Consider the following 16,724-nt stretch of genomic DNA (forward strand, 5'->3'; position numbering starts at 1 on the left):
CTTCAGTTACTGGCTGGACTCAGTCCCTCACAGGCGGCGGGTCACGGGCGTCCCTGGTTGCCGGCCGCGCTGGCCTGCCGCACCGAGGCAGAAGCACAGGGAAGGCAGTCGACGGTCCGTCTGCTGGGCCCAGTGCTGCACGTGACCCCGTCACTGTGCCTGTCCCCATCAGAGGGGGCGTCACAGCGGCCTGAGCACCGCAGTCATGGAGGGCCAGCCCTGAAAGCCGCCCGCCGCGGGCGGGGTGAGAACAGGATTCTGAATGAGTGACATTCCCTCTAATCACAGGACAGGAGGCCGAGCAAAACCGAAAGCACATGGCCGCCGCCCCCACCCGCCGCGCCGAGAGCTGGTGTGGAGAGGAGAGAGCAGGGGTGGTGAGCGAGGTGACCGCGTGGAGCAGGGGACAGGGAGGGAGGGAGGGAGGGAGGGAGGCCAGTGGAGGGTTAACTGTGCCGAGGCCACGAGCACCCCACAGGGGTGCCCAGGAGGCCACGGAGCAGCTGAGCCCTTGCCCAGGCTTTCCCAGCCCAGGCCCGACTTATGGCTTTGGGGTCCGCGTAGACTCCAGACCCGGGCACACGTGATTGAACAACAACGGTCAGGACAAGCGACCAGGCAGTGGGGACGGACGAAGGAAGCCGGGACTCCGGGCAGAGACCCGGGCGTCCAACTTCACGATCATTTTAGGCCGTCAGGAATGGAGCGGGAGGTGGCACCTCCCGAATCTCCAGGTGAAGGTGTGGGGACGGGGACACGTGTCGGCGAAGGCGGTGACCCCACGGCCCCCGGCGAACTCATTAGAAGCCCACGGAGGCCTGAGGAACGGAGATGAGGCCCGGAGGATGGTCCGGCCAATGCCCTCAGTTATTGGAACGGGTTCAAGGTGCCCGCAGGGCGCCTGCCCATGTGAGCCGTGGGGGTGGGGTGGGGACAAGGGGACAGGGGTGGCTTCATGGCCTCACGGTGGCCGCCAGCTGGCGAGGAGCGAACGGCGCTGGAGTGAGTCCAGGCCGGACCCGGCGCTGACACGTCCGGTAGGCGCCAGGGGCTCGTGCTGGAGGTGTCCAGTGGCTCAGTGTCCCCGATGCTCGATGCCACCCGCGGAAAGCCCGGAGCCGAGCTCCGACGCAGAGGGGGCGGCCGTTCCCCGTGTCCGGTCCTGTCCTGGAAGGCGCTGTGGATTTGAACGCGGACTGAGTCCCTGTCGCTGTGTACTTGCCTCTTTGCGACCCACCCCCTCCGGAGGCAGGCGGCACCGAACCGGCCGTGGGAAAGTCGCTGGCGTGCCAAACAGCGTTTTCGGGGCGGGGGGCCCGCGACGCGGCGCTGGTCGTGCCGGGGGCTCGGGGCCGACTTTCTGGGACGGATGCTGAAGTACTCGCCGCTCAGGGGGGTGGGCGTTGTCAGACGTTGCCAAAAAAGTAAGGGTCAATTATCAGCCGTCATTCCCTAAATTAATGCCATATGACAGTGTGCTCAAACCGCAACGATAGCAGTTTTAAAGGACAACAAAAGCAAAGTCGCCGTCTCCTTCAAAGAACAACCAAATGCCTGTAACCCGCCGGGGCATAAATCAAAGGCCTCCTCCCACAATCCAAATATTAATGGTTTTATAAAAGGAACAGAACAAGGAGATAAAGGGCAAGGGAACAAGGGAAGAGACGAGACAGGATGGAGACAAGGGAGCAAGAGATGGGAACGAACAGGGAGGCAAGGAGCAGAGATGCGCGAGACGAGAACAGAACAGGGAACGAAACCGGGAGAAATAAGGGCAAAGAACGAGCAGATCGAACAAGGGCGCATCAAAAACAAAAGATCAAAGGCTCCGGCATCAATAAAAGATCAGGATCAAGGCTCAAAACAAAGACTCAGGCTCGAAACAAAAGCTCCGGGCATCAAAATAAAACAAAAGGCTCAAAACAAAGCTAAGGCGGGCTCAAGCTCACGCGGGGCGAACGCGGAGGCAAGGTCCAGGTTAAACGGCCGTCTGCGCGTTCGCTTAAGGCTCTGGTGGGCTCTCCGACAGCGGCATCGCCCTCTTCTGGCGCCAAGAGGACGAAGTGAGCTGGTGGGCGGGGCGTCACCCGCCTCCGGCACGGGACAGCCTCAGGAGACCGCCCGCCCCTCGCACCCGCCCCCGCAAAGGACCCAGCAGTTGGCGAGTCGAAAACTAGAGTGAACTCAATACACTGTTTTCACAAAAACCGTTCGGGGTGCCCGCCGCCCGCTAGGCCTGCGGGGGTCCCGGGCCTTTCCGCTCAGGCCTTACGCTCGAGGGCAGCAGGCCCTGAGGACCCCCCGCCCCACAGGTCTGGCGGCCCAGGCTTCTTTCTCCGCATGCGCATTGGGACCCCGAAGCGGGAGGAAAGGCTTTGCAGGCTTTAAAGGGGTTTCACGCAAAACGACAGAACAGGCTGAAGGGAGAAAATGCCGTTCAGAGATGCCGACTCAGAGTCCTGTGGGGTGAAGACGGGTTCTGCAGACTGGGCCTTGGCAGAGGGTCCAGGGGACCCAGCTCGGAACGGTCGCAAAGCAGCCGAAAGCCTCTCTCCCCGTCGGGCGTGTGGCCCTGACGCTGCGCTGATGTTTTCAGCGAAGAGGCTGAAACGCGTGGAGACGAGGCGGGGCCTGCGAGACGTCTGTGCGGCGACGGGAAAGCGTCGTGTTCTTTGGCAGTGGCCGCGGCCCAGCTGTCTGTGCCCTGCATTCATTCCCGCGAGCTCCGCACTTCTTTCTGAGTGTCGTCATCGTGACACAAACAATCAAACCAGCCTCTAAACCCTCATTTTTTACTTTACTTTTTTGAAGTTCAATCTTGGGAAAATTCCAAATTGTGTACGTAGTTTTTGCTTCAGCTCTGGTCACGATCGACTCATCCGTCACTGTCACGAGAACCCGTGGCATCTGCGGTGACCGCGGGGTTGGTGGTTCTGTGCCCCCGAGGACGTGACTCACACAGCCACCTGCCTGCCTCTCCTCTGCCGGAACGGGGTGACGCGGCCTGTGTCCTGGGATCCCCCCCCTCGGTCCTGCGCGTTCCCAGGGACTCGCTCCGCCCTTGGACAGGCGGCGGCACCTGTGGGCAGCTGGCTCTCTGCTACATCTGTGTCCGCCATTCTGCCCAACCCCAAGACTGAGTGGTTTATTACCCTTCCTTCTAGTTTTATTTTACATCAGAAAATCTTTTGAAGAACTGGGGAAAAAATCGACATCTCTCGCTAAGCTTTGAAATGCAAACGCGAACGTTAACTTTGGAAATAAAAGCGTCCACCTGCTGTGACACATTCAAAAGAGCCCAGAGCCCGCCAGGCCGCCTGTCACTGTCTTGCCCTTTCTCCTCCTGGCGCCGTCTCACAGGCCGACGTGGCCTCTTCGAGCCTCCGCTCTGCTCCCCCTTTCTCTGTTCCTCTTGTTTCGTCACATGTCCCCCGGGGCCCAGCTTCTGCTGCAGGACGAGAGCGGCCGGGTGAGTCCTCGGTCGCAAAGGGACCGTGCTGGGGTCTAACTGCCTCGTCCGCATGCACGGCTGGGCACCCGTCCTCCCTGCGACCCCGTTATTCCCGAAGCACCCCCAAACCTGGACGCTCCCCAGCGGTTTGAACTGCTCCTTCCACGAGGCTGCACTTTGCTCCCAACTTCTGTCCACGGGGCCAGTGACCGCCGCATGCTCCCCCGAGTCCGTGGCACGCTGGCTGGTTTGTTCCTGGTCCTCGCGGAGGGGGCGGGAGCGGGCACCACAGCACACGGGCGCCGAGAGTCCTTGCGGGACCGTCCCCACGCCCAGGGTCCTCGCGGTCCTTCTCCGTGCTGGGCGACGGGCAGCGAAGTCTTCGAGGGAAGGAACACAGCTGCCCCTCTGCGTTCCGGGGCAGTGACAGCTTTCTTTACAAACTTATTCTGTTAGAAAAATACCTGCACGAGCTTTGCTCATTAAAAAAAATGTTTCTTTCAAACGACGAAGACGAGACAAAGACGAGACAAAAAAGAACCGACGTCCTCTGTGATAGAAACGGGCACGGGGCGCCCCCTGCACTGACCCGGGACGGGAAGGGCGGCTCCCATGGCGAGAAGCAGCGAGGCGAGTGGTCAGGAGGAAGAGCCCCAGCGCCTGGGCCGCCACACGGTCGGGGGGCCTGGGGCGGGCAACGGCCAACAAACCCCGACTCCCTGTCCCCAGGACCGTCTTGGGTTGCACCACGTTAAGTTTAATTTGCTTTTCTCACTAGCCTGAAGCATCTAGTAAAATCTTACTTTACTTCTTTGCCGACATGAAGAAAGAGCAGGTGCACCCAGCGTGCGTGAGGCCTGAGGCTGGAGGGAAGACACTGGGGCAGTTAGGACGCAGGGTGCGGGGTGTGGGTGTGCGGGGTGCTGGGAAAGAAGACCATCCTAAAATTGCAATTGCCTAGACATTCAGTCTGATTCTGCTATGCCATGAGAATCTCAGGGGCCCAAGGCCTCCAATCCCGCCCGTGATCATTGAAGGGGGGCCCAGCCCCACCCCGCAGCCCCACCGCCGCGGCCTCCCTCCGGTGCCGGCGGGGCTGGCTCTGGGTCACTGCTGTCCTCGCTTCAGCCCAAGGGCTGAGGTACAAAGTAGCCACGTCGGAGCAGGTGGACTGCGGAAGGCAAGTGCCCTGTGTCCTCTTCACTGACGCGTCACTAGCTGCAGCCCCACGGAGGTGGCGCAGTCACGCGGTCACACCAACAGGAGTGGCTGGACTAGATGGGCGGAAAGCACTGGGGGCCGGGTTTGGGGCAGCTGGCATCACGGGGGCACCGGGGGTGGTACGCCCAGAGGCGACGGCAGTGGGCGGAGACCCTGCAGACACGTCCTGCCGGGAGCTGGGCCGCCTGGGCCTCCGCCTGGGCCTCGGGCGGAAGGACAGCTGTTTCCGTCCTTCGCTTGCAAAATGAAGGTGACGACGGTGACTGCTTTCTAGGATAGTGGTGACAAGCGAGTAAATGGACACACAGTAGTGGAGTTGGTCATTAACTATCATCTCGAAGTCCCTTTCTATACTCTGCTTTGTGAGACTGAGCTGGGACTGTGCAACCCGTATTTCCTCTCTCGGCTCATGTCTTCATAGGGTCTGCTGATAGGGGGCAGGCTCTGAAGCCCCGTGGTCTCCCCGCCCGCCTCGTCCTCCATCCCCTCTCCGCCCCCACCCACCGCCCATCACCCAGCTCTGCTTCTCACCGCTGACGCCGCACGAGGCCCTAGCTGGCCGGTCCCCGGTGCCTGTCCTCCCAGCTGGCCGGTCCCCGGCGCCCGTCCTCCCAGCTGGCCGGTCCCCGGCGCCCGTCCTCCCAGCTGGCCGGTCCCCGGCGCCCGTCCTCCACTGCAGAAGCAGCTCACCCTCAGTCGTACCAGCCGCCGGCGTCCCTGCCCCTCAGCCCCGAGTCCTCAGAGTGCCCTCGGCGCAGCCGTGCTCCCTGCTGTCATTGCTCTGTGGCACCTGTCACTCTGCTCACTCTTTTGTTCCTTCAGCAACTACTGAATAAATCTTTACATTAAATGGTCTCGGTTAAAATAACCCGTGAGGTTATCTCCAGATAAACTATTAGCTGTTTTTTAAAAAATTATATCTGGATGTCTGCTCGTCACTGGGGATGGGACGGAAAGCTGGCTCCGTCCCTGTGGACATAACGTCCAGGGCGGCCCAGGGAGCAGGGCCCATCCCCAACTCTGGCGGGGCACACCGCCGCCCATGCCCCTGAGCCCCGGCGGGGGGGGCGGTGCTCTCCCCACTTGTTTGGCTCTGAACCTGGGAAGCGGAAGCTCGGCCTGGAGACGGCCCGCAGGACAGTGGTTTCCATGGAAACCTCGCCTGGCTTCACTTCAGGACGCCCGCTCTCCGGGGCTGAGTGACGCCGCCGTGGCCTTCCTGTCCTGCGTGTGCGCCAGCGCCTGTGCCGGCTGCAGTATGTGGTGACTCGACTGTGCCGCGTCTGCTGTCGCCCCCGCCCCGAACAACCCTTCCTGTGATGTCCCCGTCGTGTTCCCTGCACTGTGCGTGCACACTCTGTAGCAGCCTGTCACCCTCTCTCAATTGTATCTACTTTTACAGACTCCTGGAACTAGAACTGGGGTCGTCGGCTCAGATGGGGTTCAGGGCCCACTGTACACGCGCGCAGCAGGGCTCCTCCCACAGAGGTGGCTTCGGCCGCCTTCCAGACGTGGTGACGTGAGCCCCGGGCTCAGAGCAAGTCAGCGACGCAGTTCAAACGCTGTTCACCCAGTTCACACGAGGAGAGGAAATCGAAGCTGCGTGGTGCTCGTGCACCCTCGTCTGGGAGAGTCGCTTCCTTCTGAACAAGGGACAAGTGGCAGGGCTCCCCACACTGCCCCAGCTCGGCCTCTGGCCCAGGCGCCTGGGAGCTGCGGTGGAGCGCTGGTGCCCTCTGCAGGCTGCAGGGAGAACGCCCAACCACAGCCAGGGGGCTGAAGGGGCAGCAGCGGCCGGAGCCCCCCACACCAGCCGCCAGCCGCTTGGGCACGGCCCAGGCACAGCCACGGAAGCCGCATGTGCGCGTGCAAGGTCCCGGCTTCTGTACACAGCTCCTGTCCGTCTACACTCACTGCACCCTGGGCACTCGGTGTGACGGGCGGCACTCACTGGCCCAGCCCGATGACAGCGTGCCTGCGCTTTGGGGCAATTAGCGCGATCACCTTTTGCCCCTGGGAGATGTGACTGACCCTCTTCACAAGGGGACCTGAAATTCAGAGAGAGGAGCGACTTGGCTGATGCTGTGTCCCCAGCGAGCTCAGAGCGGGGTCAAAACCAGCCCCGCTCACTGCAAACACAGCCCCGGCAGCGTCTCGTCCCCACGGCTGACACCTCATGCTCACGTCATCTCTCTGAGCAAATCTCTGGGGACACCGGGAAGCAAAACTTAAAACTGTTTTGTCTTCGTGCAGGAGATGAAATGCTATTAAGAGATCGCCGAGGCCACCGCCCCAGGGGTTAGGGCTGAGGAGACAGCAGGCTGCAGCGTCACTTGGGATCCAGCGCTGGGCATGTGGGCGGTCCTCGGAGCACCCAGCTTTGCGTGAACGTTTTCACAGTGACCAGGCACTAATGTGTGGATTCCGCAATGTGTGGCTCGTATCTGGAAAATTAACGTGTCGCAGCAAACGCTTTGGAGGCCATAATCCTATTAAACACCCTGAATTAGTCATTTGCAGAAACGCACAAGCGGCATGCTGCCAGGTACGATCATTTAAAACCCGACTTCACGTGGGATGCTACCTTTTCAGTCTGTCATTTTATGTTTAGTACAAAGGTTTAACACATCAAGAAGGGACTAGAAAAAAATTCAGGTTAAAAGCTCCAGTGGATTATTTTAGAAGGTTCTATCAAATCATTTCTAATATTAATGTCAAAATTCAGGAGTTTCTCTACTAAGGGTTTACAATTGTCTATGAAAACGTTATGTATCTGGACTTTGGTAATTAATCTATCAAAGTGTCACCTTTTAAGCTGCTAAATACAAATGCTTTCATAAAGGACCATTATTTTTTGTAATTTGAAAAATGTTTCACTTGGGGGCAAGTCTAGTTAAAATTAAGACAGCTATTCACAAGCTATTTTTCAAACCCAAATCAAGAGCCAATGGCATTTCCCTTATTAAACTGTATTTTTCTAAAAAACCTGCCTCTCTCCTCAGTGTCACTCAGAAGCTACGGCTCCAGACAAGGCAGGGATGGGGAGCGTGCTGTCCGGTAGTTTCTGAAGTGGACGTCATGAGGTAAGTAATTTGTGGGCCCGTGCTGACGAGAGTGTCAGCGTTATGCCCCTGTGCACCCAACTGCAAAAACTGTGAAACTTAGGACTATAACTGACCCGACGTTAAAACCCGCCAGCTGAGACGGCCAGTCACTGACTCCCTCCCTTGTGATTCTGCGTCCTGAAAACCACAAGGCTGACTCCACAGGGACCTCTCCGCGGACCCCGACCCAACGGCCTGCTAGGCGGAAACATGTCGTTACGACGTGAAAAAGCCGAGGAGCCCCCGGGCCGTGTGGTCCCAGCCCCCCGGGAACGGGGCCAGGGTGGGGAGGCGCGGCGCAGGTCCCCACGCCCCTGCTCCCGGGGTTTCTCGGTCTCAGCAGTGCTGTCACTTTGGGTCGGATGGTCCCATTTGGGGACTGTCCTGGGCGTGCAGGACCTCAGCCGCATCCCTGGGCCCCACCCCTCCAGGGACCACCCGCATCACTGCTTTGCCACAAGCCGCGGAGCAACAAGCCCTGCTCCCAGTGGCCCAGCGGGGCGGCCGGGAAGTGACGACACCCACGCCACACAGCAGACTGCTACTTAGTCCAACGTTTTCATCCCAGTTGAAACTTTGTCACTCACACTGACTACAGAAGCAGCAGGACCACTTAGCCGGTTACCACGGGCTCCGCAGGCCCCACGTGTCCACGGTTTAGCTGGAAGACCCCAGGCACCGTGAACACAGACAGGGCCGGCGTTGGAATGTGTCCTGTGACGTGGGCAGCTGCTGTGTTGTTTTCTCACGATTCCGAATCCACCTGTTTGTGACATCGGTGCAGCTGTTTTGATCTGAGGAACGTGGAGAGGCAGCTACCACCTAACGGACGTTTAGCTGTGACGCCGAGAGCCAGTGTCGGCTCACCCAACGTGTGGCCTGCATGAGGCGACTCTCGGGTCTCCGTGGCCTCTGCAGACCTGGGGGGCCCGCTCCTGCTGGAGGCCGAAAGCAGCACTCCGTCTGCCCCAAGCGCGGCCCATGCTGGCAGCCGGACCCCCACTCCCGGTCAGCTGTGCGACCCCTCCGAGATCCAGCTCGCAGGAAGGACCACCTCAGCCAGCCTGGACCGCACCCCTTAGGTCCCGTGCGACTCATCTGCCATCGGTTTCCAGCACATTACTCCCTCACTGGCCGAGACATGAGCCTGCATCCTATCGGCCTATGAAACGTTGTTACTATAAATGACAGTTCCTGAAGTGAACCCGGCTAAACAAATGACTCACAAAGACAACCTCAGCCCGTGAGCATGATGTGTGCAGGCAAAACACTGTCACAATGAAAGAATCACCTCTGCAAACCTAAGGAGGACACCTGTGACACATGCACTTTAATACGCAGAACAACAGTGGTGCAGTAAAAACTGCCATAAACACACACAGCGACCACGGTGACGTTAATCCCGCCTCTTCCTTCTCCGTTCTTTCCTCTTCTCTTGTAAGTTCTTCAGGTCGGTCATCACACTCAAAGTCTTGCGCACCCACATGATCTGCAAACGAGCGTGTGAGACACGTTTAGAGCTGGAGGACACACGCACAGAGAGGAAGCAGAAGCTGGACACCTGTAACACGCACCACGAGGATCATGGCGTTGAGCAGCAACGGCGCCGAAAACACGAGCGAAATGAACATCCCCCTGGAGTCGAAATACTGGTACTTTGCAAATAGCCTATTTTGAGAAAAATGTGAAAATTACTTGGCATCACAAAACAATGATTTTAACAAACATCTCCATTTACCGTCAGGCTTTTCGAAAGCTCTTATGTCAGCAATGGCAGAACCTGCGACTCAGTGGCCAGCACAGCATGTGTGCTGAGTGACAGTTAGTGACGCACCTGACAAATTACGTCTCGGTGACAGACACTGACTGAGAACCTAGTGTATGTGTCATCGGCACTGGGGTTGGGGCGGCAAAAAGACAAGACCCGGCTCAGGGACAGCCTGGGTCCGAGGACGGCTGGGACAGTCGGAGCCAGCCTGTCAGGAGTCATCACAGAGCATGAAGCAGCGAGGGACGTGTGCGGGGCTGGGACCTAGGGAGCTCGACTCCACTCGGTCACCCTGGGAGGGCAGCGTGTGGGGTGACGAGAGGCTGGGCTCACGCTGTGTCAAAGGCAGAGGCCACAGGACCTGAGACCATCTGCATGGCGCGTGAGGCCTCCGGCCTGAGTGCCTGAGGAAGAGCCATTGTGCTCTGGGGTGGTTGAGCGGGGAGGGTTAGCTGTGTGATGGTCACCAGATAGCCACAGTCTTCAGGTGGCAGGACGGAGAACCTGGTGCCCCAACGCCTGGAGAACTCGGGTTGCAGAGGGGGCGGCTGGTGGGGAGAAGGGAAGGGGCGGTGCTGTCCTGGGAAAAGGCCTTCAGGAGGGAGGGGTCGGGGACAGTGGGTGAACATGCCGCTGGCCCGCCGTGCCCAGAGCGTCCTGTTGCGGGTGGGTGCACGCCTGACCGGGCGGGCTGCGGGGAGGAGGGAACAGTGACCACTGCGCAAGTCGGTGCAAATGAGCATAGGGCGGGTGCAGGGCGGGGACTGTTTGAGACGGGTGTGTATCCTGGGTGTCCCCGCTGACTGGCAGTGTCGAGTAAGGCGCCTGTGATGCAGGAGGGGAGGTGGGGGCGGGGACGAGGGCTGTGACTGAGCTGGCTTCGTGCAGGAGGAGGCGTGCTCGTCACCCAGGAAGGGGACCTGGGCACGTCCGCTCAGCACGCTTTGTTAAGTTTAGAGCCAAGAGCACCTGGGTCGGCTCTGCAGGCTCAGAGGCAACGTCTTCAATTTGTTACTGCCGACAGACTAGCTTTTCTTTTTTACTTGCAAAAACTTATTAAAGTTTTACACTTAAAAATGTAAAAGCCACGTCTGGCTCACAGGCCATAAAAAACAGGTATAGGCCAGGTGAGCCGTCGTCTGCAACCCCGTCCTGATCACCAGAAGGTCCTACCTGACACTGAAGGCCAAGGCTCACCGCCAAAGCCTGTCGGTCGGCGTGGCGTGTGTCCTGTCCCCTGCCTGGGCGCAGGTCAAGGCTAAACCACAGGCGGGCTTGACACTCAACTAGGTGACAGATGGGAAAGGGAGTGGAGGGGAAGCCCTGGACAGAACAAGGATGAGGACAGACTGTGGGTCTGGATCCGGGGAGGTGGAGGACACAGGAAGTGGCCTGGCGTTTTGGGTTAGAGGGAGGGCCCTGTGGGGGAGGACGTGGACAGAGCTGCCAGCACCTCACTGCAGGAGGGCTGCCACCAGTGGGGGCCGCACAGGGACGGTGGCTGTCGGGTTGCAAGGACAGCTGCTCTGAGCCCAGAGACAGAACACGCCAGGCCCGGGAGGGCAGCAAGGCCTCAGCACAGCACCCTGTGCTCTGCCCACATGTGGACCCAGCTCTGTCCCACAGGTCCCTTATCCCTCAGTAAAATCACAGCGGCCCCGGCCGCTCTCACTGTCATGAAGTGTCAAGCAGCCCTCAGCTGAACTGCTCAGGGGCAGGGTCACAGGGTGTTCACTATCAGCAGCTGCTGCCCACCGGAGCCTGTGGTGCAGAGCGGGGCTTCGTCAAGGCTGCCTGTCCCTTCTGGGACCCGTGGCTGCATGGCCCGCTCGAGTGACGAGCCTCACTGAGCGCACTGCCTAGAACCGCTGGCGCAGATGGGGTCTCACCTCCAGTTCCTGGCAGCCACTTCGTTGATGTACTCGGCACAGTAGACCAGAGTCACTGCGAGAGGGGACAGGGAAGAGTCCCAGGTTAGTGTGAGGGACTTCGGCTGCACCTCCCTCACAAACGAGCAGTTAATGTAAACGCGATAGGACAGCAAGAGTGTGACAAGCACTGGGGTTTGTTTTAGATATGACACGAGGCAGAGTTACACGTGTGGCCACAGGGCACTCCCACTGACAGAGGGACAGCGAGGTCAGCACGCGACCGTCCCCACGGGCTGAGGCGGCGCCGCGGCTCGGTGGGCACAGCGGCCGGGGTCCTTCCGCCCGGAAACCTAGTGCGCGCCCGCTCCGCCCGCATCTCCCATGGGACCGCGCGGTGGGTGCCAAGGGGGAGAGCGGCCTTCGCAGCTACGCGCCGTCCACCTCCAGATCCCACGACAGCGGCTGCCCTGGCGAACCGGCTACCGAGCGGCCACAGCGGTGTGGCGGCAGAGACGGGGCGGACGGCCACCCTGACGTGCCAGCCGCAGCAGGAGCCTCACGGGGGTGCCTTCGTCCCGTCTCACCCTGCCACAGGACTGCTCCTCGCCTCGCCTGACCCCGTGCGGGGACTCCGCTCCCTGTGACCTTTCTCATCACTCTGCGCCCCTGTTCCTTCTCCACGTTCCTGTAGCTCCTGTGCTGAAATCTGACCCGCGAAACGCGTCACTGCGCACACGCGCAGTGCCGAGGCCCTGGAGAAAACCGCCTGGCCAAGAGTCTCAGCGCCCCCCGGAATCTGAGTGTGGTCTCCTCTCCTCCTACCCGGCACTGAGCCCCCTCCCCAGGCAGTCGGTGCCACGCACTCCTTTCAGATCCACTGTCCGCAGGAGAGCGAGAGCTGGGAGTGCCCTGCAGCCAATGTGTGACACACGGTGGAAGGGGCAGGTATGAAGGGCACGTTTATGTGCGGAGAACACGCACGACGCGTGTCACACACAAGTCTCACTTGCTCTACTCACCCAGGCACAGGAAATGCCCGACCTGCAGCTCACACCTCTGCGACGAGAAACAGGTGAGCAGCAGGCAGAGCACGTGGAAGGCGACCAGCCCCAGGAGCCACGGCTCCGTCCAATCTGTCTGCTGTGGGACACATCGTGAGACATTCAGCAGCGACAGCTCCTGCAGGGCCAGGCTTCCTGTCTCCAGGGTCAGGGGGAGTCAGTGGGCCTTCCTTCACTCCCAGAACTTCCTGCTGCTGAGCAGGCATTCAGGGAGGACCAAGACACGGGGGACGGGGTGAGGGCAGCAGCAGGAGCGGGTGGGGAGGAGAGAACCTGAGCGCCCCATGGCAACCGATGCCCAGGGACTGAAGGGCAATCACTGGCGTGGTGCCGGGCACACAGCACTCGGCCTCACGGACTGGCGCTTCTGCTTGTGGAGCAGAATCAGTCTTTGGGCTGAGCAGAACCTAAGGATGGTGTCCCCTGGTGAGGGGGAAGTGCAGGGGCTCGTTCTGGAGATGCACTTGGTTTCTCCCAGAAGACCACTGCTTAACGCCTGGGAAATCCGAGCCATCCCAATTTGCGAGATGTGACTTTCTGCCTCACACCCAGCCCTCCAACTAGAGCTGCGATCTCAGGTCTCCTCAACTTTATGGGTGGACATATCGGCACCCCTAAACTCAGATGCTCCCCCAAACTGATTCCTGCCCATGCTCAGATCCACACCCTGAGGAGCCCTCAGGCCTAAGTGTGTGCTGTCCACCTGCACGCCGGGGCACCGCAGGACCGCGCACAGCGGTCACCCTACAGCTTGGGCACGGTAAGCTGGCCATGAGCTATGTCCATCAACGCGCATCCGAGGGGCTAGAGCGAGGAACAAGGAGAGGGCGGGCAGGGCAGAGCGCGGGCAGAAGCAGGAGGCCACAATACACGGGGACCGGCACGCTGGGGGAGCCGCAGCACCTTGTCACTCCGGCCACACCCGGTCTGCGCCCTCTCGACCCTCCCCGCCGCACTGCTACCCCGCCCTGCCTGTCATCCGGCACAGCCTTAAGCTCCGCCCCCACGGCCCAGGCCCCGCCTACGGAAGTCCCGCCCCCACGGCCCAGGTCCCGCCCGCGGAAGCTCCGCCCACACCAACCAGGGCCCCCACCACACCCAGGGGCCACCCCTAAAGCCGTCCGCGGGCTGTCGGCGTCCGTGGCGGCTGCTGGGAAGCACGGGCAGCCCCAACCGCCAGCGACCGAGCGGGCCATCAGGTTACCGTGATCACGGAGGGAATGCTGACGGGGAACGAGCTGACTGAGAAGGCGGACGGCATCGTCCCTGGAAAATCCCACTCTCACCACCGCCGTCTGGCCGGCCACGCCCCGCGCGGCTACCGCACGGAGGGCTTCCGGCGTCGTCTCTCGCGAGATCTGCATTTATCGCGAGACCTGTTGGTCGGAAGAAGGAGGGTGTGCCCAGTTAACTCGCGATATCTCCAAGCCCAGTCCCGGGTCCACGTCTCGCGGTATTCAGGGGTGTTAAATATAATGACGCTCGACGTGCGTCGCCGTCTGTCACGAGTTACCTTCCGACCGCTGGGCAGGAGCGGCAGGGCGCTGTGAAGTGCGTGGAGCCGTCACAGTGCCCAGCTGTGCAGCTGGCCCCGCGAGGCCTGGGGCCGTTCGCCTAAGGCCCTTTTGCCCGGTGTTCCGTGTCCCCGGCCCTCTGCCGGGAAGTCAAGGCGACGGCCGACGGCCCGCTGCGCCCTCCCCTCGGGGACGAGCCAGGAAGGACGCCTCACGCCTCCCTCAGCAGAGCCTTTACGGTCACGGTGCCACGTCCCCGGCCGGCCCCCAGCGGTGGCTCCTCCCGAGTCCGTGTGATTCCCCCGAGAGGTTGTGCAGCTGCTGTCCCGGGGCTTGTCCCGAGCGTGGCAGCCACTCAGGGCGGGGCCTGCGTGTCCTCACAGCACCTGTGAACAGGCCTTTCTGCACTTTCCTGCCAACTCCCCCGAGTCCGCGGTGTACGATCCCTTCCTCCACGCTGAAGCTGGAGACCCTGGTGACAGCTCCTAGGCTCCTGGGACTTTCTGTCCTATGCCAAACTCCGGGTTCCTGGTTCGACTCCGGGGCCTTTGGGCTGCACGGTTTTGATCCCGATGTGAAGCTACAGTGCAGGTTACCACAGAGCCTTTGACAGCAATGCGGATTTTATTTGTTTTCATAGAAATCAAAGAGTCTGCGCTTCCAGTAGAAGCAGCCCTGCCTGTCACCCCTCCCAGCAGGTGGGAACCCCCCTTGCCCCTCCCCTCTTGCTTCCAACTGTTCTCTGTTTCCTCCTCTTTCCTCCTCAACATTCAGAAATGAGCCTTTCCTTGGTCTGACGTCGTTATACCTTTTCTCAAAACTTTAATAAAAACGGAAGGCAGGCGTACCTCTTCTCCCAAGGGATCCTGGAGAACAGCTCGGGTCCACTTCTCCAGAGCCCCGGGCGCCAAGCGTGAGAGCCACTGTATTTCCTTCCATTTGTGCCTCCTCCGGGCTGTGGTGTTCGTTAGGGTTCCGGCTGCTGCTCGAGATTCTTCCCTGAGGGCCTTCTCTGCCCTCTTTCTGTTGTGCTGCTGCTGTCCCTTTTATTTCAGTGTTCACTTAGCTTCCTGTCACAGATTTTCACCTTTGCCCAAAGTCAGGCATGCACAGTGTTCCCTAAACCTAGGTCAAAAGATCCAGAAACATGCAAAATGATTCTGTGCTTGGAATCTATAAAAACGTTTAACTCAAAGCTGACACGCTTGTTCTGATGCTACATCCCCCTAGGAGGTGACACTGTGTTCCTCCTGCGGAGGCCTTCGTTCTGTTCCCCTGTCCCGCCCAGAGGCGCTCATGCTGGGGTGAAGCCTGGTCGCTGGAGTCTCTGGACTCAGGGCCGAGCGCATTGCAGATGAGGCTCCAGCAGGTGGCAGCACGAGGCCTTGTACCAGCTCCTGCGCTGGCGAGAGCGTGCGCCTTTATTCCAAGTTGTTTGCAACAAAATTAACTTGCATATATTCATAGCTGTTGAATTGAGAGATGTTAGTCAACAGTATTTAATTTTAGATGGAGAAGTAATGTTTTTCTGAACATCATAGAATGTTATTTCTTATTTATTTGATTGCCTTTAGGAAATTGTCATTTTAAAATGTGTTTGTGAAAAATTTACAATTATGAATAATGAAAGCTTTACAGGTAAAATCCAACAAATTTAATATCTTACCTTCGCTTTCTTTTTTCGATAGTCTATGCCTCCCCGCCTCGGTGGCGGAGTTCACAACTGTGTGGGCCCCGGGACGCACTGTGTCCTGCCGGTTGGCTGATTTTGTTGCTGACTTTATCTGATCTGAGCCTCTCCAGGACATTAGTCATGCCTTATCTATTTATTTTACCCCCTCACCACATTTGATAGTCACTCTTGTGAGACTGTCAAGTGTTCAGAAAACCTATGATCCCACTGACAAATTGTAGTCATGTTACTCAGTTAATAAACGCACTCAGGTCGTCGGTAAGTTCTTCCTCAAACACCTACTATGACTCCTAGTTAAGCATTAGAAATAAAAACATGGAGCTGCGCAGTCTGCCCACAAACAGAACCAAAGTGGGCTGGGTCCTGCGTGAACCCGGCTCTGCGGTACGATAGGAAACGAATTAGAAAACGGACGGACCGGAGGCAGCGCCACTGACAGACACTGCTGAGGCGCAGTCCTCAGCTCGGGAAGGGGAAAGGCTTGGGAAGGCACGTGGAGCGGACTGCCGGGCTCGTGGAGTTGGAAGCGTGCCATGGTGGTGACAGCGTAGGTATGACGCACGCTGACCGCTAGGCGAGCTGCCACTGTGAAGTTGGGGTCGGGGCGCGTCTTTAAACGATGATCTTTGTTTCTGAGTCGAGTGAGTGGCGATGTTGACATTAGCTGTATTTCGCTCCTGTGTTTCTCAGGTACATTCAGCGTGGTTTTGGCAAAGCAGGATAATTCCACCTCCTAGTCCTTAACTGTCCTTAATAAAAACACCTGAAACCTCTCACTGTGGACGCGGAGACTGCTGTTATCCTGCGCTCTTCCCAAGGACACTGTCCCAATACATGTGCATGTGAACGTGGACTGTTTGTGTAGACACTTAAGGAGAGGCATGCATTTGCATGCAAGTAAGAGCTGTCTGTTATTAGGGTGCTTAATCATTTCTACAAAATGACTTTAATCACAGCCATCACAAAAACTGTCATGGCACAGTTCATCAGGCATTTTGGAAGCAATATGAAACTCCAAGGAAGAATTTTCCCTAGGAATAA

At 59.1% G+C, this 16,724-nt stretch overlaps 1 protein-coding gene and 1 long non-coding RNA gene across 7 annotated transcripts in view; one reads left to right on the forward strand and one right to left on the reverse strand.

Annotated features, from left to right (window-relative positions):
- The window catches only part of LOC120596525 (uncharacterized), a 14,809-nt gene extending 4,600 nt beyond the window's left edge, over positions 1–10,209 (forward strand). Inside the window, exons 2-4 of the long non-coding RNA XR_005651188.1 lie at positions 173–179; positions 348–352; positions 10,084–10,209. This is a non-coding gene — a long non-coding RNA (uncharacterized LOC120596525). The remainder of the gene's footprint in view (positions 1–172; positions 180–347; positions 353–10,083) is intronic.
- TMEM18 (transmembrane protein 18) lies at positions 9,079–13,985 on the reverse strand. Of its 6 annotated transcripts, none has more exons than XM_039855013.1 (5): positions 13,681–13,855; positions 12,435–12,611; positions 11,434–11,488; positions 9,351–9,444; positions 9,079–9,265 (listed from the first exon to the last, which is right to left on the reverse strand). In XM_039855013.1, the coding sequence occupies exons 1-5, from the start codon at positions 13,838–13,840 to the stop codon at positions 9,173–9,175; spliced, it is 579 nt and encodes a 192-aa protein (XP_039710947.1). In that variant the 5' UTR covers positions 13,841–13,855; the 3' UTR covers positions 9,079–9,172. The 6 variants fall into 6 exon arrangements, with proteins under 6 accessions (XP_039710947.1, XP_039710949.1, XP_039710948.1 ...); XM_039855015.1 differs by having other exon boundaries at positions 12,435–12,555; positions 13,681–13,839; XM_039855014.1 differs by having other exon boundaries at positions 12,435–12,615; positions 13,681–13,820.
- Positions 13,986–16,724: the final 2,739 nt, after the last annotated feature.

This window comes from Pteropus medius, unplaced genomic scaffold, assembly GCF_902729225.1.
Source record: "Pteropus medius unplaced genomic scaffold, Ma_sr-lr_union100, whole genome shotgun sequence".
Taxonomy (NCBI): Eukaryota; Metazoa; Chordata; class Mammalia; order Chiroptera; family Pteropodidae; genus Pteropus; species Pteropus medius.

What these genes read in the sequence shown, in the direction of transcription:
- TMEM18 (XM_039855013.1), bottom strand. Translation starts at nt 13,840, where the DNA reads ATGCAGATCTCGCGAGAGACGACGCCGGAAGCCCTCCGTGCGGTAGCC. An exon ending in GCATTCCCTCCGTGATCACG is followed by an intron (nt 12,612 to 13,680) that starts GTAACCTGATGG and finishes CCCTGGAGACAG; the next exon opens with GAAGCCTGGCCCTGCAGGAG. An exon ending in GTGGCTGCCAGGAACTGGAG is followed by an intron (nt 9,445 to 11,433) that starts GTGAGACCCCAT and finishes TTCTCAAAATAG; the next exon opens with GCTATTTGCAAAGTACCAGT.